The sequence below is a fragment of the Onychomys torridus genome, chromosome 8, assembly GCF_903995425.1.
Source record: "Onychomys torridus chromosome 8, mOncTor1.1, whole genome shotgun sequence".
Lineage (NCBI taxonomy): Eukaryota > Metazoa > Chordata > Mammalia > Rodentia > Cricetidae > Onychomys > Onychomys torridus.
Window position 1 is genome coordinate 103,516,381 of NC_050450.1, and position 25,405 is coordinate 103,541,785.

Sequence of the window (25,405 nt, forward strand, 5' to 3'; positions counted from 1 at the left end):
GATCTCTGAGTTCAGGCCAGCCTGGTGTACAGAGTGAGTTCCACGACAGCCAGGGTTACACAGAGAAACCCTGTCTGGGGTATTGGGGGATGAGGAAGAATAGAAAAAAGTACTTAAAACACAACATTCTAGTTTAGTGAATGACATTACCCATAGGTAATCATAAATGTGTCTCTTAGTATACCAATACTAGATTTTAAAACAGCCTTACTTTTATTTTTTACACGTTTTATTCAAATACCTGAAATAAAGAGTTCTACACCGAAATATAGGCCCTACAGCTGTGATAAAACCAGCCAAGCGGATGGAGCTGTGCTCACCAGTGGGCAGTCCTCCTGTACCATCAGGGGTGCAGACACCATTAGATGCCAGGTAGAGAACCATCATTTCCCCTTCAGCATCTCTCACAGCATCCTCCTCCATTCCTAATAGCCAATACCTACACTGGTACTTAGATTACACAATGAAGACGAAAATACTCCAGGCTTGGGGCTCTACACCTCCCCAATACAAGCCGGAGTTGGGGCTAGTGAGGCTGCTCAGTAGGTAAAATGCACTTACCACCAAGCTTGTTGACCTGAGGTCGATCACCAGGACCCACACAATGGAAGGAAAGGACTGACCTCCATAAGCATGCTGTGGCACAAGTGCCCATCCCCCCACAATAAATAAATAAATGGAAAAATTAAAATCTAGGCAGACTTGTGGTGGGGCATGCCTTTAATCCCAGCATTCGGGAGGCAGAGGCAGGTGATCTCAGAGTTCGAGGCCAGCCTGGTCTACAAAATGAGTTCCAGGACAGCCAGGACTAAACAGAGAAACCCTGTCTTGAAAAACAAAAACAAAACGAAACAAACAAACAAAAAAAGCCAGGCGGTGGTGGCGCACACTTTTAATCCCAGCATTTGGGAGGCAGAGCCAGGTGAATCTCTGTGAGTTTGAGGCCAGCCTGGTCTACCAAGTGTCCAGGAAAGGCACAAAGCTACACAGAGAAGCCCTGTCTCAAAAAACCAAAAAACCCCAACACCTTAAAATCTAAGTTAAGGGGTTTTAAAAGGGCCTTTCCTCTTCTAAAACCCTGGAACTTAACACTGTCCTGGGCTGCTTAGTCCAGTGATGTGTTTTCTTTCAGAGCTGTTGAAGGCAGAAAGTGTAGCTGAGGTTTCTTCCCCAACAGTCAAGGCAAGGAACAGAGTCTGGTTCAAGGTGTGCTCAGTAAATATGACACTGAACCAGGCCAAGCAGCACTCAGACAGATGCTCAAAGGCAGAAAGTGAACCCAAGACCTACTTCTCACATTTAGGAGGATAGTAAAGGTAGTGAGCCAGAGATATCTCAATGACTGAAGTGCTGGTCCCTTCCAGAATGGAAAAAAGGAAGCAAACAGCTTTAATAGAATTCACAAAGGTCTCTGGGCTTCAAATGACCTCTGGATCCCCATGCAGCAGCAGTACCTAAAGACATACACAGACTACATGGCAGTTTAGTATGACCAAGGCTACAGATACAAAGGGTTTCTCGAATGCCGCAAGTACTTTTCTACTGAGCTCCACCCCAGTACCTTTCTCAGGGCCCATTGCAAGCCTCTACCACAACAATGGGGACTTAAGTGCAATTCAACCATGCAAAGGCTTGAAGCTTGCAAGAAAAGCTTTTTAAGTCCCAGTACCTCTGCTCTCCAAGCAAAACCCAAGCTTAGATAGGTAAGGACAACTAACAAAGGCAGATGAATTTGAAACCAGCATGGGTAACACAGGTATCATCTCAAAACAGAACAAGTGAAGAAACAAAACAACAAAAGGAGGAAAAGAAAAGGGACGACAAATATCTGTGTTTCAATCAAAGTTTAAGTGTTACGTGCCACTCCAGCCCCCTCAAATGATAGCCAAGCAAATCCTAAAGGAAGGAAGAAAACTGCTTGTCTGTTTTACCAACAGCTCTTAACACAGAACATGTCCCTCCTCTTCATAAAGCTGTTTCAGAGCTATGAGACAAAGGGCGACACACATATTCATACTCACTCTCACTCACTTTTTGGAGTAAAGCCACAAGATTACTAACAAACAGCTAATGGCCACTGTTCAAAAGCAATAATGGCATTGTGACTTCATATCCCAGTTATCTACCAAATTGGAAAGAATCAAGTGTATGGCTTTCTCTCCCTAATAGAATGTGAAAGTAAGTGGGAACATCCTGATTCACCTTCCTCATCATAAAAATTCCCAGGAAGACATGAACAATTTGTCAAACATTTATGGTCTAGGTGTAGGACAAACTTAGGAGCCAGTCATCAGGGGGTAGCGTTGTTTAGAATCCCTGGGTTTGTTTTAATTGTTGATGTGGTGTTAACAGGCAATAGGATGCACTGACAAGAATAATGTGAACTGCCAGCCCTGCAAATGCAAGTCACTAGGTAAGTTAAAAGGGAATTCCATGTACGTCAAAATCAAACAGTGTCAGGCATGGTGCAGCTCACCTACAATCTTGGGCTACATAGTGAGTTCTAAGCTAGCCTGGGCTTAAAAAAAAAAAAAAGAAAAGAAAAGAAAAAGAGTAACCAGCCTCCTTATAAGATAACACAAGTGGATTGCCTACTGTACGCAGTAACCACAGAGCAAATGACCTTTGTACCAAGGGCAACAAGTTGTTGAGGAGCAGGAGCTCCCTCTCGGAGTTCTAGCACTCTAAGAAACCAGCAAAGCCCTCTAAAGCCAGGGCTGCTTCTAGCCATCTCTCAAAGAGCTGTATGTCACAACCAAGGCTTTTACCTTCAGAGCAGCCTGCCATTTCCAGCACTGCTGGGGGACTTGAGAGCCTCTCTCCCAACATCAGTGCAACAGTTTCCTCTGAGATTGAAACATTCCATTCTACAGGGGAAGGAAGCTCTTTAAACAGGAAGGTAAACAACACAAAACAGCTGCAGGAAGTCCCTGCAACTGACCTGATTCACTAGGCTCCTCCCTGCCCTAGCAAACAATAAAAGCTGAGCCGCTCCTCAGGAAGCTGTGCTGCAAAACATGGCTTGGGGGAGAAGGGCTGTAAGACTGAGACCAGACTGGAGGAAGCAGAAACAAGCCGAGCTGCCTGCAAGAGGTGTAGATCAGCTGGTCAATAGTGGCGCACACCTTTAATCCCAGCACTCGGGAGGCAGAGCCAGGCAGATCTCTGTGAGTTCAAGGCCAGCCTGGTGTACAGAGTGAGTTACAGGACAGCTAGAGCTACACAGAGAAACCCTGTCTCGAAAAACAAAAAGAGGTTTAGATCAGTGTTGAGCTGCCTGGAGGCTGTGCAGTGTGCTCCAGGTTTCCCAGCTTTTCTGAACTGTGACAGGCCGGGGTGGGACTTGGTAACACAGCTGTCTTTGAGTCATTTCTGCTCCTGTAAGTGACCCCTCATCCATACTCCTGTAAGTAATCTCAATAAAACTGACTGGCCCAGGCCGGGTGGTAGTAGCGCACGCCTGTAATCCTAGCACTCGGGAGGCAGAGGCAAGTGGATTCTCTGTGAGTTCGAGGCCAGCCTGGTCTACAGAGCTAGTCCAGGACAGGCTGCAAAGCTACAGAGAAACCCTGTCCCAAAAAAACAAAAACAAACAAAAACCAAAAAAAAAAAAAGAAAGAAAGACTGCCTGGCCTTTGGTGGTGTCCATACGTTAGTCTGCAGTGGGCTCTGTATCTGTGCTGAGCAGACATGTGCGTGGCATCTCCTCAGGAAAAGTTCTGTCACAGTAACACTCCCTCACTTTGAGTACTGAGGGCAAACATTATCACTAGGTTCACATAATGCGTCTATACAGTTCTTCCTATAAATCATGTTTTTCCCTTTCTTCCTCTATAAAATCAAAGACTGTTACTCTGGTAGTACAAAAAAAAAAAAAAAAGAAAGTCTAGATTGTTGGGCTTGCCAGCTAATGCTCTGAGGAAAGACCATCTAAACGTGAGCCACAGGCAGAACTAGGCTTTGGCTTCCCCACTTAGGGCCCACACACTCTGAGACAACATTCACCCTGTAAAGAACAGTGCAAGTGCTCCAGTCAGGTGGGTAAATCACCATGTGCCAGGTGGGAAGCCAAGGCCCATGTCATAGCAGGGTCAATAAACTGCCAACTGTCAAGCCGCTCACTTCTAATCTGTATCCATTTTTTATGCAATTAGTTTAATGTGCAGTAATTGCTCAAGTTCCTCTAAAGAAAGTCGAAATCTGCCTTGTCTAAGGGCAAGTTAAACACTGTTAAGTAGAACTCCATTCTTTTTTTCAGAAACAAAAGGCAATGAACCCGTCAGTAAGTTTGTACATATACGCTCACCCTCTCCCTAAGCAGCTTCTAATCTACTAGGATCCCATCACAGAATGCAGATTCTCCTGGCTATCACAGTAAGACTAGAGGGATGCTTTTACATAAATAATTCACGTTTAGGACTTTAAAAAAATTCCTTGTTGGGTCTTTTTTTTTCCCCCAAATAAATAAACTTCACAAGGTAAAGCCATCACTCATATCCCTTTTGACTTCCCTGTATCAATAAACAGACAGACATCACACAAAGGCAGTTAAGGAGCACACATCACACCAACTCTGTTGGCCACGTTTCATGATCCACTCAGCATCTACTGCAAGCTATCCAATCAAACCTGGTTACAAATGTTCAAAGTGTGCACTGGGGGAAGAGTGAGCACAGCTTCTTTGTGTGTTACCAGAGTGAGGGAAGACAGCCAAGCACGAGAGGCAACCACATCAGCACTTACCTTAAGGATGTCCCCCCTTTTGAAGCTCAGCTCATCGTCAGCAGTAGCTTTGAAGTCATATTTGGCGATGGCTTCCATTCTGAGCGCCGCTCAGTGCTCAGCAGCCTGAAGCAGGGGGGAAGGGAATCTTCCCTGCTGACGAGCTCTGGGTTCAGCCTTTCCGATTCTGGGGCTATTCTTGCACACTGGGACACACAATGCCACCCTGAATCAGAAGAGCGATGATTAAGAGAAGTGGCCAGATCGAAGGCAGCCCCGCCCTGCCAATTGGCCTGCACTCCCAGCCCCCACGCCCCCTGGCTCCGCTGGGCTCAGCCCCCTCCTCCTCCCTTCCAGGCAACAGCTCTTCTTCTTCCTCTTTTCGGCTTCAGCCCCAGGCGACTGACAGGCCCAGTGGCCAATAGCGGCAGCGGCTTAAGCTATTCCAGAATACACTTCCTCTTCCTTCCCGCAGGGTGCAAGCTCAGAGCCGGCGTCAGTCTCAGCCTTTCTCCTAACACCCCTTCACACACCCAGCACCCAAGGCAGTCTAGGCAAAGCAAGGGACTGGAGGTGGTTACACCAGCCTCCCCCTCCCGTTCCTCCCTACTGGCTGGTTTCCTGAGAAACAGGGCACTCCCACTCCCCCTCAGAAGCCAGAAAGGACTTGGGTCTTGAGCGGCTCTACTCTATTGACACTAAACCTTGACCTGTTCTCAAGGGGTGAGAGAGCGAACCTAGAATGCTTGTTTACCCACGGACAACTATACAAGAAGCACCAGCATTGTCCATGCCAACCTATCATTTGGTCATTAGAGCACTCGGCTCAGCACTCTACTGGGGAGGGAGAGGGAAATCTGTTCTTGCACAAAATACCCAGACGCTAGTCCTTGAAACACGTGATCTGGTTTTAACGTTCAGGAATAGCCTCTACTGTACTTCTGAACAGCAGAGGAGCGGAGATGAAGTTCTAATTTATACTTAAAAGTAGTCCCTTTCAACCGGGCGGTGGTGGCGCACTTGGGAGGCAGAGGCAGGTGGATCTCGTGAGTTCGAGGCCAGCCTGGTCTACAAAGCGAGTTCAAGGACAGCCTCCAAAGCGACAGAGAAACCCTGTCTTGAAAAACCAAAAAAAAAAAAAAAAAAAAGTAGTCCCTTTTGGCAAATCTGGGCTATCAAGTCATATTAGGGGCAGTGAAAGGGAACGTTTCACACCAGTTATGGCTGACCTGGAACTCCCTATTTATACACCAGGCTGGCCAAGAATCTGAGGTGATCCTCCTGGTTAGCCCCCAGAGTGCTGAGACCACACTCAAGTATCTTCTTTGGGAACAGGTTAAGTACAGGATGGTGCCAAATGGTTCGACCCCCAGCTTCATCCAGTTCACTCAGCTGCCTTCCTCAGTCAGGAGAGCCCTGCACTGAGTAAGGCATTCTGTAGGTTAATGTCATAGGTCAGAACTTCTCCATGGTGTATCCAGTGACAGTGACCTGGGACAGTGTGGCCATGAACAGGGGGCATAACCTGGATCTCTGTATACCTAAGGAAAATGAAGCCCCCATTCTGGATTGCAGTCACAGTTCCCATATAAACTGAACAATGGCAATCAAGAGCCCCGCAGAATGAAGGCAGATTATTTACAGTGGCATCTTTCTTGGATAATTACTACCTAGCAGCTCACTTTGAGGGGCCCCGGGTAATTATTATTCTTTTGTTCTAAAGTTAACATTTGGAGCATTAATCAAGCATACAGCTGTGAATGGGCTAAGCAGCGGACAGCTGGGGATATTCAGGGGTGACATGAGTGCTACTAGGGGAGAGATCCCCGGGGGGAAGTCCTCAGGACCAGTCTGAAGGCCATCATCCTAATGAACCACAATGCTGCTCATTCTTCACGGCCATACCTTGGCTAGTCTATGTGGTACTCTCAAGAGAAGAAAAGGAATAAAAAGTCCTAGCAAATATAAAAGCATTAAAAACACAAACATTAGCCCCAGTATCCTTAAATTCCCAATACATTCTCTGTAGTTAGTTCTCATAGATTAAATCGTATCTACAATATTTAAATATGTATGGGTGTTTTGACTGCATGTGCATCTGTGTACCATGTGCATGCCTGGTGCCCTAGGAGACCAGAAAAGGGTGTTGGAGCCCTGGAGCTGAAATTAAAGGTGGTTGGTGAGCTGCCCTGTATGAGTGCTGGGATCTAAACATAGGTCCCTGGAAGAGTGCTCTTTACCTCCTAGCCATCTCTCCAGCCCTGACACCTCACTGCTTTGATTTGCATTTATGTTTTGTTGTTTAACTTCCAGTGACTTATTTGTCAGGCTCTATCCAAAGCACTACACACACACACACACACACACACACACACACACACACACACACACAATCTGATTTACTGCTCAGTCCATCTTAGAAGGTAGCTATTATCCCATTTTTCTGGTCAGAAAATTGGGTCTCGTTTAAAAGTATTGTAGGTGTAACTGATAGGATCACTACTTGAATAAATGGCATTTCTCCTGCCTCTCCAGACCATGAAGACTCAACATTAAGCTTTGCTGGCCAAGTGCCATGGAGAGAGAGAGAGAGAGAATTTAGAGAGAGAATAGAATTACCAAATCCTTTAGGCTACATTTTCAGATACAATTCCCCTATCACTTCAACAATTAAAACTGTACTTTCTTAGACTTTACTGTGTGTGATGGGCTCCAGAGATGTGTGCTAACAGTTTAGAGATGCTTTCATTACGGACTGCTAATGTGCCCTGCCACTTCATTTTCTTGGGGAAGACAGCAGCATCAGCTCTGGTAGAAGCTGGAGACAGCTTACTGGGAAAGCATGTACTTAGCACACTTGAACCCTGGTTCAATACCCAGGTAGGGTGTGCTCAAATGTGAGTGTGTAAATCATTGTACACGTTTGTCTTCAGATCTCCCCTTAAACAGTGTTGTGTATAGTACAGTGTATAGTTTTGTTGCTTCTTTTTTTTTTTTGGTTTGGTTTTTGGTTTTTCAAGAAAAGGGTTTCTCTGTGTAGCTTTGCGCCTTTCCTGGAACTCACTTGGTAGCCCAGGCTGGCCTGGAACTCACAGAGATCCTCCTGGCTCTGCCTGTTTTGTTGCTTCTTTAATGGAAGGTTGGGCTTTCTTTATTATGAATAACCTAATCTCCTTAGTTTTTCTAAGTCAGATGCTTATTTTATTTGCTGAAAACATGGAATTATTGATTTGATTTTCTCACATTTATTTGTGTGTTTGCACATGTATGTGCACCTACATGTCAAGGTTTTGGGGAGTCAGTTCTTTCCTTCCACCAAGTAGTGCTGGGATTACAGGCATGCATCACCGCACTGTGAATTGTAGTGCAGGGCTCTTGTGTGCTTGGCAAACACATTATGGACTAAGTAAACCTCATCCCTGCCTGACCTTGTACTTTTCCTACTGCAGTTCAGTTGTGCTGCAGATGTCTCAAATTCTGACTGACTGAAAATGCTTGTCCTTTTGCTACATGGTATCTTGACAATGACAGTGTTTTAGTTTTATTGATTACTACTTTTCAAAGCAAAGCCAACAATATAATCCTAGCACTTTGGGAAGCTGAAGCAGGAGGATCACAGCAAGTTAGAGGCCAGCATGGTTGTACAAAATGAGCTCCAGGCCAGTCAGGAGCAAGACCCTATTTAAACAAGCAAACAAACAGAGGGCCAGCAAGATGGCTCAGTCTATTGTTGCCCAACCCGAGGACCTGAGTTCAATCCTTAGAAGCTATGCAATGAAAAGGGAATCAACTCTTCCAAGTTATTTTCTGATAGAGATACTGTGTTACTTACAGAAGGTATGCACACAAACACACATACAAAATAAGGGTTAAAAAATGTAAAAACAGGGCTGGAGAGATGGCTGTGTGGTGAAGAGTACTTGCTGTTGCCGGGTGGTGGTGGTGGTGTTGGTGGTGGTGGTGGTGGCGGCGGCGGCGGCAGCGCATGCCTGTAATCCCAGCACTCAGGAGGCAGAGGCAGGAGGATCTCTGTGAGTTCAAGGCCAGCCTGGTCTACAGAGTAAGTTCCAGGACAGCCTCCAAAGCTACAGAGAAACCCTGTCTCGGAAAAAAAAAAAAAAAAAAAAAAGAGTACTTGCTGTTCTTCCAGAGGACCCAGGTTTGATTCCCAGACCCACATGAAACTCCAGTTCCAGGGGATCTGACACCTTTTCTAGCCTCTTGCACACACTTGGCAAACACACACATGCACACATATTCACATGAATAAAAATGAATCTTTTAAAAGGTTTCTTCTGTGTATTTACTGATGATTTTTTTTTTTAAAGATACACACTATCCAACCTGCACTATTTTGACTCTTTATTCTATCAGATATTCACTCATTCAAGACTGAGGAGTTACTATATGCTAGACATTGCAGCTGATATATAAAACCATTAACATCTACGTTCTAGATGGGAATTAAGCTGTACCCGATTAAGCAATTCTACTTCCCATATTTTTCTTACTAAAAATGACTGCCAGGTGGTGGTGGTGCACACCTGTAATCCCAGCACTCAGAAGGCAGAGGCAGGCGGATCTCTGTGAGTTCGAGGCCAGCCTGTTCTACCAAGCAAGATCCAGGAAAGGTGCAAAGCTACACAGAGAAACCCTGTCTCAAAAAAACCAAACAACAACAACAAAATCTGTTTAAAAATGACACAAGTACGGAGCAAAGTCCACACCCATGAATCAGTACTTGCTATTTATCTAGGGAGATTTTCTTCAGAGGCAGAAAGACGTATTTCCAAGTTTTTAGAAACTGCAAAACACAAGGCACAGGGGGCACTCAAGAGGCCAAAGCAGGAGGACCACTGGAAATTTGAAGCCACTGAAGCTACACCTCAAGCCAGCCAGGGATACACATCAAAGCTCTATCCCAACACCTCCCCCATACTACTTCCTCAAATCTGTGTAAAGCAGTACATGAATGTACGCTTAAAAGTGGCCGGCTAACAACTGTTCTCTCTATGAGTCGGTAACAGATACTATTACTTTCTGTGCGGTGCCCTCACTGTTCTTCCAGTGAGCATTAGTACTTTGTGCTCTGGCCTAAGGCCTGAGTTCAACCACCCCTTTAGCATTTGCAGATAAAATGACACTAGAGAAGCCGCTTATATTGTCTAAACCCTGGCGCCCTCAACTGGAAAATAAGGCTGACAGCAGCACTTACCTAAGAAAAACATGCTGATGGTTAAAATACTAACCAGGATGATGGGTCTCTTTCCATTGTAAGTCTACATGTGACAATAAATCTGGAACTGGTACCTACGTACAAGAACTCAGAACTCTATGATATGCACATTAACAGCCCTTATTATTATAAACTGGGACTGAACCTGGGACTGTTGATGATGCTCATCAGTAAAGCCCTATCATATTCAAGGCCCTGGGTTCAAGGCATGATGGCACATACTTGTAATCTCAGCCTCCGTATAAGCTACACAGCAAGTTTGAGGACAGGCTGGGCTACGTGAGGCCCTGTTTCAAAACAAAAAGGAGCCGGGCAGTGGTGGTGCACACCTGTAATCCCAGAACTTGAGAGGCAGAGGCAGGGGGATCTCTGTGAGTTCAAGGCCAGCCTGGTCTACAGAGCTAGTCCAGGACAGGCTCCAAAGCTGCAGAGAAACCCTCTCTCGAAAAACCAAAGGAAAAAAAAAAGAAAAAGGGAGATGTTTGAGACACACTCTGTGGTAAAGTATTCCTTAGCATGCTCTATGCACTAGGCTTCACTCACTCCATCACAGTACCTGGGAGACACGTATGTTTTAAACTTAAATCCCCCCACATTGGTCTTAATACTACTTTATATATGTAAGAACCAACTATGGGGGCTGGGAATGTAGCCTAGTTGGTAGAGTGCTTGCCTAGCATGCACAAGCCGTGAGCCTGATCCCCAGCAGTATATAAATGGGATGTGGTGGCTTATATCTATGATCCCAACATTTCAAGAGGTAGAAGCAAGAGGATCATAAATTCAAGGTCGCCAGTCGGTGGTGGCGCACACCTTTAATTCCAGCACTCTGGGAGGCAGAGTCAAGTGGATCTCTGTGAGTTCCGAGGCCAGCCTGGGCTACCAAGTGAGTTCTAGGAAAAAGGCGCAAAGCTACACAGAGAACCCAGTCTCAAAAAACAAACAAACAAACAAAAAAGTTCAAGGTCATCCCTCAGCCCTACAATGAACATGAGGTTAGCCAGGTTACAGCAGATGAATAAATAAATTGAAAACAGAAGAATTAATCACTGGTTTGAGGCATAGCACAGTGGTAGAGCGTTTTTCTACCATGTGCAAGGTCCCAGGATCAATTCTCAGCACTAGAATTGGAAACACAAGTACTGAACTGCTAGGGAAGTGGTTCCACTGTACAGCATGAGCTTGACCATCATGCAAGAGGTCCTCCTAGCGGGGAATTTCTTCTTCTTTTTAACCCTAGGATGTTTATTACAAAGGTAAACCCTGATTCTTGAGATGGGCTTATCGGTAGGATTTCTGGTATCGAGCACGGGCACTAGGACTGCCGAACTTTTCGGATTCACAGCAACATGGATCAGCTACAAGCAGGGTCCAGGGTCCGGTCATACTAAATGAGGATATCTTTGATCTCCTCCTTAGAGGCCTCATCCACATACTTTTGGTAATAAGACACCGGGGCTTTGGAGATGGACTGTCGGATAGCGTAAATTTGGGCCACATGAACACCACCCTTCACACGGACCCGGATGTCCACACCAGCAAATCGTTCCTTGCCCAGCAGCAGAACGGGCTCCAATAACTTGTACTGCAGCATGTGTGGCTTGATCATCTCCAGGGGACGTCCGTTCACCATAAGCACGTTTCCCCGTTTGCAGTGCGCCACGCTGTGGCCGTCTTCTTGCGTCCGAAGATCTGCACCGACTGCAGCGGACCCTCGGGCGGCATAGCTGTGAGTACGAACCGGAAAAGGAAAGTTCGGGGCCGCCCCAGCCGATTTTCAGGGTCTGCGCAGGCGCTTTGGGCACTTCTTCACTGGAATGTCTTCTTTTAATCCAAGTTTTAATGCAAACCTAAAAAGCTGTCTGTTTTAAATCGACACATTCAGGGACTAATTTATTGTGGGGCGCCTGACGTGTGGTAAAACTTTTCCTGTGGAAGATACAACACACATTTACTCACCCCAGATAGAGATCCCACAATAGACCAAGGTACGGAAGCCACAAAAGTCCAAGTTGGTGAACCAGTGAGTTTTATTGCAGTGAGTTACAGGCATATGGGTGAGGGGTTACTCATCCGAGCAGAAATGACTCAAAGACAGCTGCGCCTCTAGAGCCCACCCCAGCCTGTCAATTCAGGGAGGCTGGAAACCTGGAGCACACTGAACAGCCTGCAGGCAGCTCAACAGGTTGGAGAATGTGCTTTCCAAGTGACTCAGGTCTAAACCTCTTCCCGGCAGCTTGGCTTGTTTCTGCTTCTTCCAAGCAGCTGGTCTGGTCTAAAGAGTCTTTGCAACTTTGCTTTCTCTTGGTCCAAAAGGGACTGTTTTCATTGCTTACTCTGGCAGAAAGAGGCCTAGAGATCTGGTCAGTTTCAGGGACTTCCTGCAGTTATTTTGAGTTATTTGCCTTCCTACTAAAAGAACTTCCCGGTGGGATGGAATCTTTCAAATGTTTCCATCTCAGAGGAAAAATTTACATTACACAACACCGCTGGAGTTCTACCATAACCTAATTTAAATATATATATAATCCCCACCAAGTATGGTAGCGTTAGCACCGAGGTAAGGCTGAAGCAGGATGATTCAAAGTTTGCAACCAGGGCTATGCATATTGGTGCCTTCTTTTAATCCCAGCACTTGGGAAGCTGAAGTATCTCCGTAAGTTTGAGGCCAGCCTGATTTACATAGTGCCAGGACTAAAAAGGGAGAGTCCCTGCCCCAAAATAAACAAGTAAATAAATATATAAAAGTTTTGAGGCCAACCTGGACGGACGGACACACACACACACACACACACACACACACACACACACACGCTCTCTCCCCCTCCCTCCCTCTCTCTATATATATCAAGACCTTATCTCAAAAAAGTAATTGGATTAAAAAATTTAGCAAATTTATTGGCAGGTAAATTTATACATAAAATTTTAAAAATCACTGCTAAAATCTGACTGGCATCTTAAGCAAATTTTAAATTTTGTATTCCAGAAAATGCGCTGTGTCTGAACAAAATAAAAATGATACGTATTCAACTTGGCACAACTCTGGGGAAAACCAACTTTGACAAATACAAAACAACAAATCTCAGTCATCACTGACAGGTGGGGGTGGGGTGTAGAGCGCCTCAGTAAGTCCCAACTGCTGTCAGGAACATGGCGGCTCCGTCCGCAGTCACTCTCCTGGTCTAACAAACACTCCATAATGCTACATACAAGTGCTGCTGCACACGTGACATATGGGAATCGCTGAAGACACACCTTAGAACCACCAATAAATAGTACTTAAAACCCAACAACTGAGCTAGACAGATGGGCTAAAGAGGTAACAGCTCGGGCTATTAAGAGCACTGCCTGCTCTTCCAGAGGATCTGGGTTCAATTCCCAGCATTCACATGCAGCTCACAACCCTCTGTAACTCCACAAGTTCCAGGGTTATTTGGCCTCTTTTAGCCTCTGAGGGTACCAAGCATGCACATGGTGCACATAATACATGCAGGCAAAATACACTCACTCACATAAAAATAAAACAAATCATTTTTAAAAGCCCGCTAACTAAATCAGTAGTTAGAACGGGTAGGTTTTAATTCACAAATTTTCTAAAGTTCTGTTCCTTTATATTTTTCAAGCTATCTTAATTCATAAATTCCATAGTTGATTTTCACTTGACAATTGTTAGCCATACTGAAAACTCAGTCTTTTGGCCCCCAAACCGACTCAATCTTCCTTACTAACAATGAAAAGACACGGGAGGGAGGAAGAATTTACTAGGCATAAAAGCACTATCTGTGAAGAAAACACTAAAACAAATAATACAAGCAAAGGGGCAAAATCCACTAGTGATCTGGTGGCGCTATGAATGACTTAGGAATGAACTCAGTCCTCTGAGTACCCTAGTTCCCAGGGGAGACCTCAAGCCCCTCCACCACCACCACCCCCAGGCCGAACAGCCCTCTGGCCTGCTGACGAATACAGTGAACGTTTTAAAAGTAAAAGAATGGAAACGGGGAAAGATATCTTCCTGAAAAAAAGAAAAAGGAATCTTGGAACGACGGAGAACATTAACAGTGTCAAAAGGGGCAGAAACTTCAAAAACTATAGCGGAGGTACAGCAAGAAGGGGAAGTAGATTATTTTTAAAAAGGAGGTGGGGGGACCAATGACTAGCGTTACAAATGGAGTGGAAAGGAGGCTGAAAAGGGAAAGACCGGAGAACAAAGTGAAAGAGGGTGCGGAAGTCAAAATGATGCCAATTTCTCTAGCCCCAATTTCTCCAGCCTCTTCTGAGTGTCAACGGAACCGAAAGACGGACCTGGAGTGCGCTTCGGCTCCCCTGTAAACTGCACTGCAACTGTATTTGAAGATAGCCTAAAAATCACTTTCTAAACAAACTCTAGCTCATACGGAGCGCTGCAAACGGGCTTGAACCAGCGGGGCTCTCTCGCTGAAATCCTTCCTCCCAGCATTCCCATCAGCTGCTGCTGCTGATTTTTTTCCCAACAAGTATTTTTCAAGTAGTTCTAAAACAGACGCGCCCAGCTCTGACAAAGACCCGTCGATGGGTCCGGGTAACAATCATTCTAACACACGGTGGATTCCCGCACACAATTCCGCCGCAAGATGCCAAAAGATGGTGACGTGGTTGCTTTGCAGGTCAAAGGAGCATCAATCACCACGTTAGCAGCCGGCACCGAACCCCCCGCCTCCCGGGCTCAGGCAGCCTGACTCAGAACAGCACCCTGCGCCTCTCGGCTGCTCTGGGCTCCCTCTGCGCCAAGGCGGACGGCCGCGGCACGAGACCCCACCGACAAGCCGGGTCTCTGCCCCAAGCGGGAGGAAGACTGGCACCAGGAAGGAAGCGCCCCAAAGGGGGAAACGAGGAGACGGCGGCGCAGCAACTGCGCACAGGTCCGAGCCATCCTCGGCCCGCGAACGGCTCGCCCCGGTATCCCCAAGCAGCCGGGCCCGGGCTGCCCGCCGTGGCGCCGGGACGGCGGAGCTCCCGCTCTCCTCCCGCCCGCTCTCTTGCACTCACCGTGGCGCAGCGGTCCGCTCCGTTGCCCAGCCCGGCCCGCCCTGCGCTGCCGCCCGCGGCCGCCAACCCCGCTGCTGCTCCCCGATTGCGGCTCCCGCTGCCCCGACCACCGTCCCCGCGTCAGCCTCGCTCGCGCTGCCGCCGCCGCCGCCGCCGCCCGATCGCTGAAGCAGCAGCAGCCGAGCTTCCGCTCCTAGGCAGGGTCCCGCGAGAACTTCCCCACGCGGCCCCGCCCCACCGCGCCCCGCCCCCGCGAGACTTCCCCCGGCGGAAAAGGCCCAGAGCGCAAGCGCCTCTCCTCGGCTGGCCTCCGCAGGTAGCCCAGCGGGTGCCTGCGCGCATGCGCCAGCCCACCCAGCAGCAGGTGGCACGGGCTTGGCTCCGCCCCTGGGTCTCCGTAACCCTCTGGGTGCCGGAGCAAGTGAATTCGAGCTCTGTCCTGGAGGAGTAACACTTTCCCCACTTGGATCACGTTCCTTTCCCGTTCTACCAAACCAAGGCAAAGAGGGAGAAGGGAAGAGAGATCCCAGGATGGCTCAATCCAGATAGAGGACCAGGCCTAGGACTGTTTGGGAATCTGGTTCGTACAACCTTCAGTGTTCGATGAATTAATTGTTTGGTTCGTCTGTTCATTGACTGAACTACATACCTACTCTAAGCAAGCACTGTGCTGGGTCAGAAGATAAAACGACGCACATAGATACTGGCCTTCAAGAAATTCAGCCAAGAGTAGCACCAGAAGGAATAAACAAGTAATATCTTGGGCTGGAGAGACATCTCAGAGGTTAAAAGCACTCGCTGCTCTTCCAGAGGACCTGAGTCCCTTCCTTACCCAGCACCCACATTAGATGGCCAACAACTGTCTGTAACTTCAGCTCCAGGGAATTTAGTGCCTGTGGCCTCTACTGACACCAGCATTCACCTGCACACTCCCTCATGCACACACACACACACACACACACACACTCACACCTGTAACACTTATACATAATTAAAGATAATACAAGTAGTCGCTGTGGTGGCGCACGCCTTTAATCCCAACAACAGCCCTCAAGAGGCAGAGGCAAGTGTATCTTTGTGAGTTCGAAGCCAGCCTGGTCTACAAAGCAAGTTCCAGGACAGCCAGGGCAGTTACACAGAGAAACCCTCTCTTGAAAAACCAGGGTTGGGGATTTAGCTCAGTGGTAGAGCGCTTGCCTAGCAAGCACAAGGCCCTGGGTTCGGTTCTCAGCTAAAAAGAAAGAAAGAAAGAAAGAAAGAAAGAAAGAAAGAAAGAAAGAAAAACGAATAATAGTAATAATTTTCTAAGCATTTAAATAAATAATGATTTAGTTCTAGCTATTTGAGGAAATGCTGAGGAAACCAAAGAGAAGGAGAAGGGCACGCTCTGTTCCTCTGCCCACTGCCCACTTCATAAAAGACTCATGAAACTGAGTATTGGAGGGTGAGTAGGAGCCAGGGTAAGCTCATAGCCGGCCAAAAGAGCGGCACATAAGAACAGAGGAATGGAGGCGTGAGAAAGTCGTGTTCCATGAAATGCAAAGTACAGAGATTCCTATTTGGGGGGTGGGGGGAGCAGTAGATGAAGCTTGCAGAAGTAACTCTCAGTTCCAATTACAGGAGAGCACAGAACACATCTAAGTTAATGTGTTGTCTAGAAGCCAGCAAAACAGAGAACACCCGATCCTCTGGTACGATAGAGGAGATGGGTCCACTGAAATGAGGAAAGAGAGTTGTTCTTTGACCAAGTGTTGGCTGAACATCATTTGCATTGAAAGTGCCTTTCAGAGTAAAAGGTGAAGCGGATGAAGCCACCACCTCCAGCAGCTTGCAATCTGGGCAGATTGACTTAGTCTGAAAGAGAAGAACTTGGCCCTAAGTGCCATTGAACTGCATATCAGAATGACCAGTTCCAGAAGAGGGAGCCATTATCTGGCAGCATCGGAATCAGAAGGACAAAGATCACTATGCAATGGGACAGCAGAAAGGAGAGCAGTCGAATCTAACACCATTTCACGTTGAGTGGACTCCAGGATTGGGGTGAGTAATGAGAGGTTGAAGTCAGGATTCACATCTTCAGTTTATGTGTCAAGTGACATGCACCCGGGAGGTTTTGGAGGAGACGTCTGAAGGGAAGTGACGATACCAAGAGGATCTAGGGCTTACCACCTGTATGCCAGAGTCACAGTGCCTCCACAAGACAGCTAGTCTCTTCAGCTCACTCACAGATACAGAAAGTGAGAAGCCCTGTATTAGGAGGTCTGAGGCAAGAGGATCAAGACTTTTGAGTCCACAGAGCTGGAGAGATAGCTCAGTGGTTAAGAGCACTTGCAGAACCCAGGCTTGGTTCCCAGCACCTACATGGCACTAACAACTATCTATAACTCCAATTCCAGAGAATCCAAGACCATTTTCTGGCACCAGCCACACATGTAGTACACATACATACTTGTAGGCAAGCCACTGGTACATATAAAATAAAATATAATTTAAAGGGGTTTTGAGTCTAGCCTGAGCTACATGGCAAGACCCTGTCTCAAAAAATTTTAAGGAAAAGATATGAATAAGAAATCAAAAAATAGGGCTGGAGAGATGACTCAGCAGTTAAGAGCACTGGCTGCTCTTCCAGAGGTCCAGAATTCAATTCCCAGCAACCACACGGTGGCTCACAACCATCTATAGTGGGATCTGATGCCCTCTTCTGGCATAAAGGCATAAGTGCAGCTAGAATACTCATACATAAAATAAATAAATTTTTTAAAAAAGAAGAAAAGACAGAAATCCAAAATATAATGCTGGGCAGTGGTGGTGCACATCTTTAATCCCAGAATTTGGGAGGCAGAGGCAGGCAGATCTCTGTGAGTTCAAGGCCAGTCTGGTCTACAGAGTGAATTCCAGGACAGCCAATAGTCAGAGCTACACAATGAAACCTTGTCTCGAAAAAACAAAATAAATAATTAAATAAATAAAAATAAAACAGTAATCAAATAAAATAAGACCTTGTTTCAAAAACAAATAAATAGGGCCAAGTGTGGTAGTAGCACATGGCTTTAATACCAGCACTCAGGAGGCAGAGGCAGGCAGATCTCTGTGAGTTTGAGGCCAGCCTGGGCTACATAGCAAGTTCCAGAACAGCCAGGGCTACACAGAGAAAGTCTGTACCAAAATTAATAAATAGGTCTGGAGAAATGGCTCAGCAACTAAGAATGTGCACTGCTCCTGTAGAGAATCTAGGTTTAGTTCCCACTAACCATATCAGACAGCTCACAACCACCCGGAATTCCAGGTCTGAGAAGACCCGATGCCTCTGATCTCTGAAAGCATCTGTACTTACACACTCATACACACACACACATATACCTACCCAGTCACACACACACATATACTCATAATTAAAAATTCATAAAAACAGGGGCTGGGATGGAGAGACGGCTCAGAGGTTAAGAGAACTGATTGCTCTTCCAGAAGTCCTGAGTTCAATTCCCAGTACCCCACATGGTGGCTCACAGCTATCTGTAATGAGATCTGGCGCCCTCTTCTGTATATATATAATAAATAAATAAATCTTCAAAAGAAAAAAACAGAAACAGGGCTGAAGAGATGACTGAAAGGTTAAGATCACTTTTTGCTCTTTCAGAGGACCTAGGTTCAGTTCCCAGCACTTACATAGTGGTTCACACAGTTCCTGGGATATGACACGTTCTTCTGGCCTCCTTGGGCACCAAGCATGTGCAAATTATACACACATACAGGCAAAACACCTATACACATAAAATAAAAGAATAATAATGGGGGTTGGGGATTTAGCTCAGTGGTAGAGCGCTTGCCTAGAAAGCGCAAGGCCCTGGGTTCGGTCCTCAGCTCTGAAAAAGAAAAAGAATAATAAGGGGCTGGAGATGGCTCGGTGGTTAAAATCACTGGTTCAATTCCCAGCATCCACATGGCAGATCACAACCGTGTGTAACTCTAGATCCAGAGGATGCAACACCACCACACAGATACACATCTAGGTAAAATATCAATGCACATGAAATAAAATTTTTTTAAAAAGAATAATAGTCGTAGTAATAATAATAAATAGCCAGGTGTGGTAGTACACACCTATAATCCCAACACTCAAGTAATAGAGTCAAGAGAATCAGGAGTTCAAGGCCATCCTCAGCCACATAGAATGTACAAAGCCAGTCATAAAACCCTATCCCAAACAAATAAACAAAAAGCATCCGGGTCCTCTCGCGCTGCAGCATTAACTCCTCCTTTCTCTAGCCAAACGTTTGCAATTATGTTTCTGGTGGGCTCTGCTGCCAGACATTAAAGGAGGATGTGGAGAGGGACAGAGAAGTGTCTGTGTCGGCGTGGGTGGCACAGGGAGGGTGGGAGGGCAGATGAGGAAGTGATGGTGAGCTGGTTTTTGAATGGAGACTGCAACCCTCCAGGACACACAGGTAGAAGCGTCCCAGCTGCATTTGTCCCTTATCCACACTAAGGTCTTTCTGCAGCCAGCAGGGGGTTTCTGCCTCGAGTCTGACACTGAAAGTGGAAGACCAGCTTCTAAGAACGTGATGCAGGCTGTGTTGGTGGCTTTGGGAGCACACAGCAGGGAGGAAGACAGAGGAAGTGAAGTTTAGATTGGGACTCTGCTTAGCCTAAGAGGAAGTGAGGGGGTCTAGGCAGTGTGGGGTTGAGACAGTTGGAGAGACCCAGGGAACTCCATTCTATGAAATACTGAGGCAGGGCTGGGCCACAGTTTGATTTTCATCTTCAAACTACTTTATCACTGTGACTGCAGAGTGGAAAATCAATTCGAACTAAGATATTTATCATCTACAAGATAATGTTTCAAGTCTGTTGCAAGGCTCTTAGAGATCAGCTCCTGCCTGCCAGCCCTCTCCTCTCAGCTCACAGCCAGTACCAACTCCCTTAATACTGAACCACTGTGGTTTCCGGAAGGTGCCATATCTTTTGAAAGTCCATATCTTTGCTAATGCAATTTCCTCTCTTCAGTTGGCATTTCCCCTATATTAAGGTCCCCAAGTCTGTATTTTCTTCAAAATTCCTGTTATACCCCGGTGGGGCTGTTCACACCTATAATTCCAGCACATAGAGACCGGAGGACAGGAGTTCAGGTTATTCTCCACTACACAGGAAGTTTAAGGCCAGTCTGATACCCTTTCTCAGAAATAAAAGGTAGCAGAAAGATGGTCCATTGGTTAAGAGTGCTTACTGCTCTTATAAAGGACCCGAGTTTGGTTCCCAGCATCCACACGGAGCAGCTCACAGTTACTTCCTGTAACTCTATCTTTGTAGGGATGTGAAGCCTCTAATATCCATGGGTACCCACACTTGCATGCATCTACCCCTGTACATAAACATGCTTAGAAATAAATTTTTACAAAATTGAAAGGAAAAAAAAAAAATCACCATTGTGCCTCCAAGCTCAGTGACTCCACATGGTCCTGAGCTTTAGGCCAGACACAATTCCATATTTTCATGTTTGTATCCTTGGATTCTTAGTGCCCTCTGTGAAGTAAACAAGTGGATAGGCAGATGAACGGAGGTAAAAATATGGCTGCTTTTCTTTCTTTTGTTTGTTTGTTTTTCAAGACAGGGTTTCTCTCTGTAACCCTGGCTGTCCTAAAACTCACACCAGGCTAGCCTTGAACTCAGAGAGAGCTCCCTGCTTCTGCCTCCCAGGGCTGGGATTAAAGGTGTGCACCACCACACCTGTCTGTAGCTGTTCTGTGTGGTGGTGATAGTCAGAGCTAAGAAAGTGGATGCTAACTCAGCATTGACGAAGATTGTAAAGGAAAAAAGGTTTTGTACTTACATTTCAACTGTAGCTCTGATAAAATAAAATAAAAAAAATTCCAGGGTTGGGGATCTAGCTCAGTGGTAGAGTGCTTGCCTAGCAAGCCCAAGGCCCTGGGTTCGGTCCTCAGCTCTGAAAAAAAAGAAAAAAAAAATTCCAACTCTGAATATATCTGTGGGAAAAATACATGTAAATACATCAGATCTGGAAAAGAATATTTAAAGGTAATAGTAGTTGTGCCAACACGATGCAATGGTGGGTAAGGAGATATCACACATGAAAACTGTAGCAAGTCAGCCACTTCTAAACATAAATTGATCATCAAAAGTGTGTATGGTGTCCCTCATGTTCCCTGGTCCAGTGTTGTACCTCCTCCAATAGCTGTTTTCTCTTTGGCCGTGGGAGGGGGGCAGTGCGGGCAGTGGGGGCGGTGGTCGTTGACTTTCAGAGACTAGGTTTCCACCTGTGACTTATGAGTTATCATACTACCACCTGCAGGTCATAACTGGACATTGCACTGGAATTTACTATGTCGCTGCCTGACTTGCTGACCCCTAGATCACACCAGGCACATCTTCTGAGACACCCTCCCCCACATACCCATACACACACACACACACACACACACACACACACACACACACACACACCCATGCAGAAACACACATCTTATTGCTTCTATTTAGTGGTTCCTTCAAAATTCTACTCACATTTTCTCAGTTGACTTTGGAAGCTCATGGATCTTCTTCCCCACAGAACCATCTCCCCAGCCCCTCTATAATTTTTCATAAGTCCCTGTCCCCCTTGCCGGTTGGTGGTGGTGCACACCTTTAATCCCAGCACTTGGGAGCCAGAGCCAGTCAGATCTCTGTGAGTTTGAGGCCAGCCTGGTCTACAGGACGAGATCCAAGGACAGACACCAAAACTACAGAGAAGCCTTGTCTCGAAAAACAAAAAACACAAAACAAAACTCCCTGTCCCCAGTTGTATAAACTAGTAGTAATGTATGGTAATAAAGTCTCACCGGCAAATAGTGAGATACAACTGAGCAAAGCACTTCAAGCACTGGAGGAAGTCCAAGATACACGCAAACCTTTGATCCCAGCACTTAGGAGGCAGAAGCAGGCAGATTAGCACCAACCTAGTCTACGCAGAGAGTTCTAAACCAGCCAGAGTACATAGGGAGACCATGTCTTGAGAAAATGAATAAAACCAGAGAGCAGGAGATAGGAGTTCATGGAGGTTCTGTAGAGGAGGCAGTGTCTGAAGCATCTAGAACATTAGCGAGCATTGCCAGCCAGAGGTAGAGCCAGGCTGGAGCCCCTCCAGATGAAGCAGTAAACATTTAAGATGGAGAAAGGGGTCAACAATTCTCATAAATGCAACAGATCCCAAACTCCCAAACAGAGGATGCGGGCTGGGATTTCTTTGAGGTTCCAGGATTTCAGAGACTTCCAATCATTAGTTCTAAGAAGGACCCAGAAATATGAACCTTAAATAAGCAACTTCAGGTGGATTCTCAGGTTTGTCATTTCTGGGGTGGCCCCAGAATGATAATGCTTTCTGAATATGTGACTCTTAGGAATTATATTTTTAAGATTTATTTATTTATTATGTATACAGAAGAGGGTGCCAGATCTCATTGCAGATGGTTGTGAACCACCATGTGGGTTGCTGGGAATTGAACTCAGGACCTCTGGAAGAGCAGTTGGTGCTCTTAACCTCTGAGCCATCTCTCCAGCCCTCTTAGGAATTCTTGTGTGTCTTCCATTACAGGAATCAGAATAGTAACAGCCCTGGGTTGGGGACAACTTGGAGGCATGTCTCTCAAGTGCTTCTCCTGGGACTTCATGTTGCCTACAACTGGGAAGTGCCAGGAAAGTACTTTGGTGTGGTCTGGGACTGGCTGGCTGAGGCTTCTCAGTGCCTGAGTATCAATAAATGCATAAAAGCCCAAACAACAAATGGACTTTGGTTTTGACAGCTCTCTGAAGGAGTTCTAAGACCAAGTTCAGAGGAGGCCGGCCCTTTTCCAGTCCTTCTGTTTCTGGGTCCACATCTCTCCCAAGATACCTTCTGTTCATTAAAGGGATAGAGTCGAGTCTGGGCTTGAGAGATGGCTCAGTGGTTAAGAGGAAACAGTGCATTTTCACAGGACCTGGGTCTAGTTCTCAGTGCCCACATTACTAGGCAGCTCACAACCTGTGCCCACACCCCTCTCGAAGTAGAGTTGTGCATGCTAGGCGAGCACTCTAGCAACTGAGCTGCATTCCCAGCCTTCACTGAAGCCCCAGAATCAAATGATCTTCTTACGTGATAAGACAGGGTAACCGGGACCACAGGATCGTGCTCAGGCCATGTTCAGAAGTTTGACGCCATCTCAAATGGAAATTCCGTAGCCTTTGAACATCAAGGCCAGAGTCTTCCCTCTCTGTTGCCTCCTCATCTTTCTCTCCTTTTCTAACACAGCGATGTTTAAAAATGCACTCAATAGGCTGAATGGCCTCTTTTAAACTGACATCTCCAAAGGCTGGAGAGATGGCTTAGTGGTTAAGAGCACTGGCTGCTTTTCTTTAGAGGATCTGGGTTTGTCTCCCAGTCCCCACATGGCAGCTCACAACCATCTGTAGTAACTCCAGTTCCAGAGGATCCAATGCCCTCTGAAGACACATACATACAAAACACTCATACACATAAAAAAAAAATAATGATAATAATTTTAAAAACTTAAAGTTTTACAATTTCAGGTGTGGTGGCAAATGCCTTTAATCCCAGCACTTGGGAGGCTGAGGCAGGTGGAGCTAAGTGAGTTTGAGGCCAGCCTGGTCTACTTCCCTTAAAGTTCCTGGACAGCCAGGGCTACACAGAGAAGCATTGTCTTTAAAAAAACAAAAACAGGGTTGGGGATTTAGCTCAGTGGTAGAGCACTTGAGGCCCTGGGTTCGATCCTCAGCTCAAAAAAACAAGAAACAAAAACAAAACAAAACAAAACAAAAAAAACAAAACAAAACAAAAAAACAAAAAACAAAAAACAACAAAAAAAAAAACCAAAACAAAACAAAAGCAGGCTGAGGCCAGGCAGTAGTGGTGCATACCTCTAATCCCAGCACTTGGGAGGCAGAGCCTGGCAGATCTCTGTGACTTTGAGGCCAGCCTGATCTACAGAGCAAGATCCAGAACAGGCACCAAAGAAACCCTGTCTCGGGAAAAAAAAAAAAAAAAAGCAGGCTGAGCAAGCCAGAATAAGCAAGGCAGTAAGCAGCACCCCATATCCTTCCATGGTCTCTCCATCAGTTCCTGCCTCTAGGATCCTGCCCTGTTTGTGTTCCTGTCCTTCCTGTCCTTCCTGTCCTGACTTCCTTCAATAACAGCAGCCTGGTGGTGGCGCACACCTTTAATCCCAGCACTGGAGCCAGAGCCAGGCGGATCTCTGTGAGTTGGAGACCAGCTTGGTCTACAGAGTGAGATCCAGGACAGGTACCAAAACTACACCGAGAAACCCTGTCTCGACCCTCCCCCATAAATTAAATTAAATTAAATAAATGGTAATAATAGTAATGAACAGCAACATCAGAGTGTAAGCCAAATAAACCCTTTCCTCCCCAACGTCCATTTTGGTTGTGGTGTTTTCTCGCAGCAATAGTAACCCTAAATAAGACAGCCTACCAAATGCCATGCTATAATCTCACATTTAGTACTTCTTCCCTCCAAGTCAGAGAGCAGACTGTGGGGGGGATGGGGGAGGGGGGGAGTTGCCTGTCCTTGCTGACTCATGTCCTTGATTCTTAAAAAAATAATAATTAGGGCACAGAGAAATCCTGTCTCAAAAAAACCAAAATAATAATAATAATAATAATAATAATAATAATAATTAGGGGTTGGGGATTTAGCTCAGTGGTAGAGTGCTTGCCTAGCAAGTGCAAGGCCCTGGGTTCGATCCTTAGCTCAAAATAATAATAATAATAATAATAATAATAATAATAATAAATAAAAAATTTGTTCATTTTCTTTTGTGTGTGTTTTGCCTGCATGTATGTGTGTGTACCACATGTGTGCTTGGTGCCTGCGGAAGTCAGAAGGCATCGGATCCCCGGGAACTGGAGTCACATATGGTTGTGAACCACTGTGTGGGTTCTGGGAACTAAACCAAGGGTCCTCTGCAAGAGCAAAAGGTGCTCTTAACCACTGAGCCACCTTTCTGGCCCCACCATGTCCCCACTCTTATTGTCTTTCTTCCAAGTGCTCACTGATCAGAATGATCAAGATTTTTTTTTTACCCCACCAGCATAACCAACAATCTCCACTGAGCCAAAACGCGTGGTTTATTTTCCATTCTCATCTTAGGCATCCTCTCTAGTAACACTGGACACAACTGTAGAACCCATGTTTCTCTAAATAATTTCCCATCTACAAAATGGGCATAGGCCATACTATCTATTATGTATAGTTGCTATGAGCCCTAAAAAAAACAATGTGTCTAAAACCCTTAGACACTGGTCTATTTGGAAAGAGAATGCAGGGGGATCACTTGAGTCCAGGAGTCTGGGTAAAACATCTTAAAAATATCTTACAAAAACATCTTTAAAAAATAAAACAGGGCCAGGCGGTGG

General features: G+C 46.0%; 1 protein-coding gene and 1 pseudogene across 2 annotated transcripts in view; both read right to left on the reverse strand.

Annotated features, from left to right (window-relative positions):
* The window catches only part of Grb2 (growth factor receptor bound protein 2), a 71,975-nt gene extending 56,786 nt beyond the window's left edge, over positions 1–15,189 (reverse strand). The window contains exons 1-2 of one of the 2 annotated variants that reach the window (XM_036197337.1): positions 14,987–15,189; positions 4,744–4,948 (exon numbers count right to left, since the gene is read on the reverse strand). In XM_036197337.1, coding sequence (XP_036053230.1) covers positions 4,744–4,821 — 78 coding nt within the window. In that variant the 5' untranslated portion in view covers positions 4,822–4,948; positions 14,987–15,189. Of the gene's footprint in view, positions 1–4,743; positions 5,125–14,986 lie in introns of those variants that run through there. The other variant, XM_036197338.1, reaches the window with a different exon arrangement.
* Positions 11,192–11,692, reverse strand: LOC118589772 (annotated as a pseudogene).
* Positions 15,190–25,405: the final 10,216 nt, after the last annotated feature.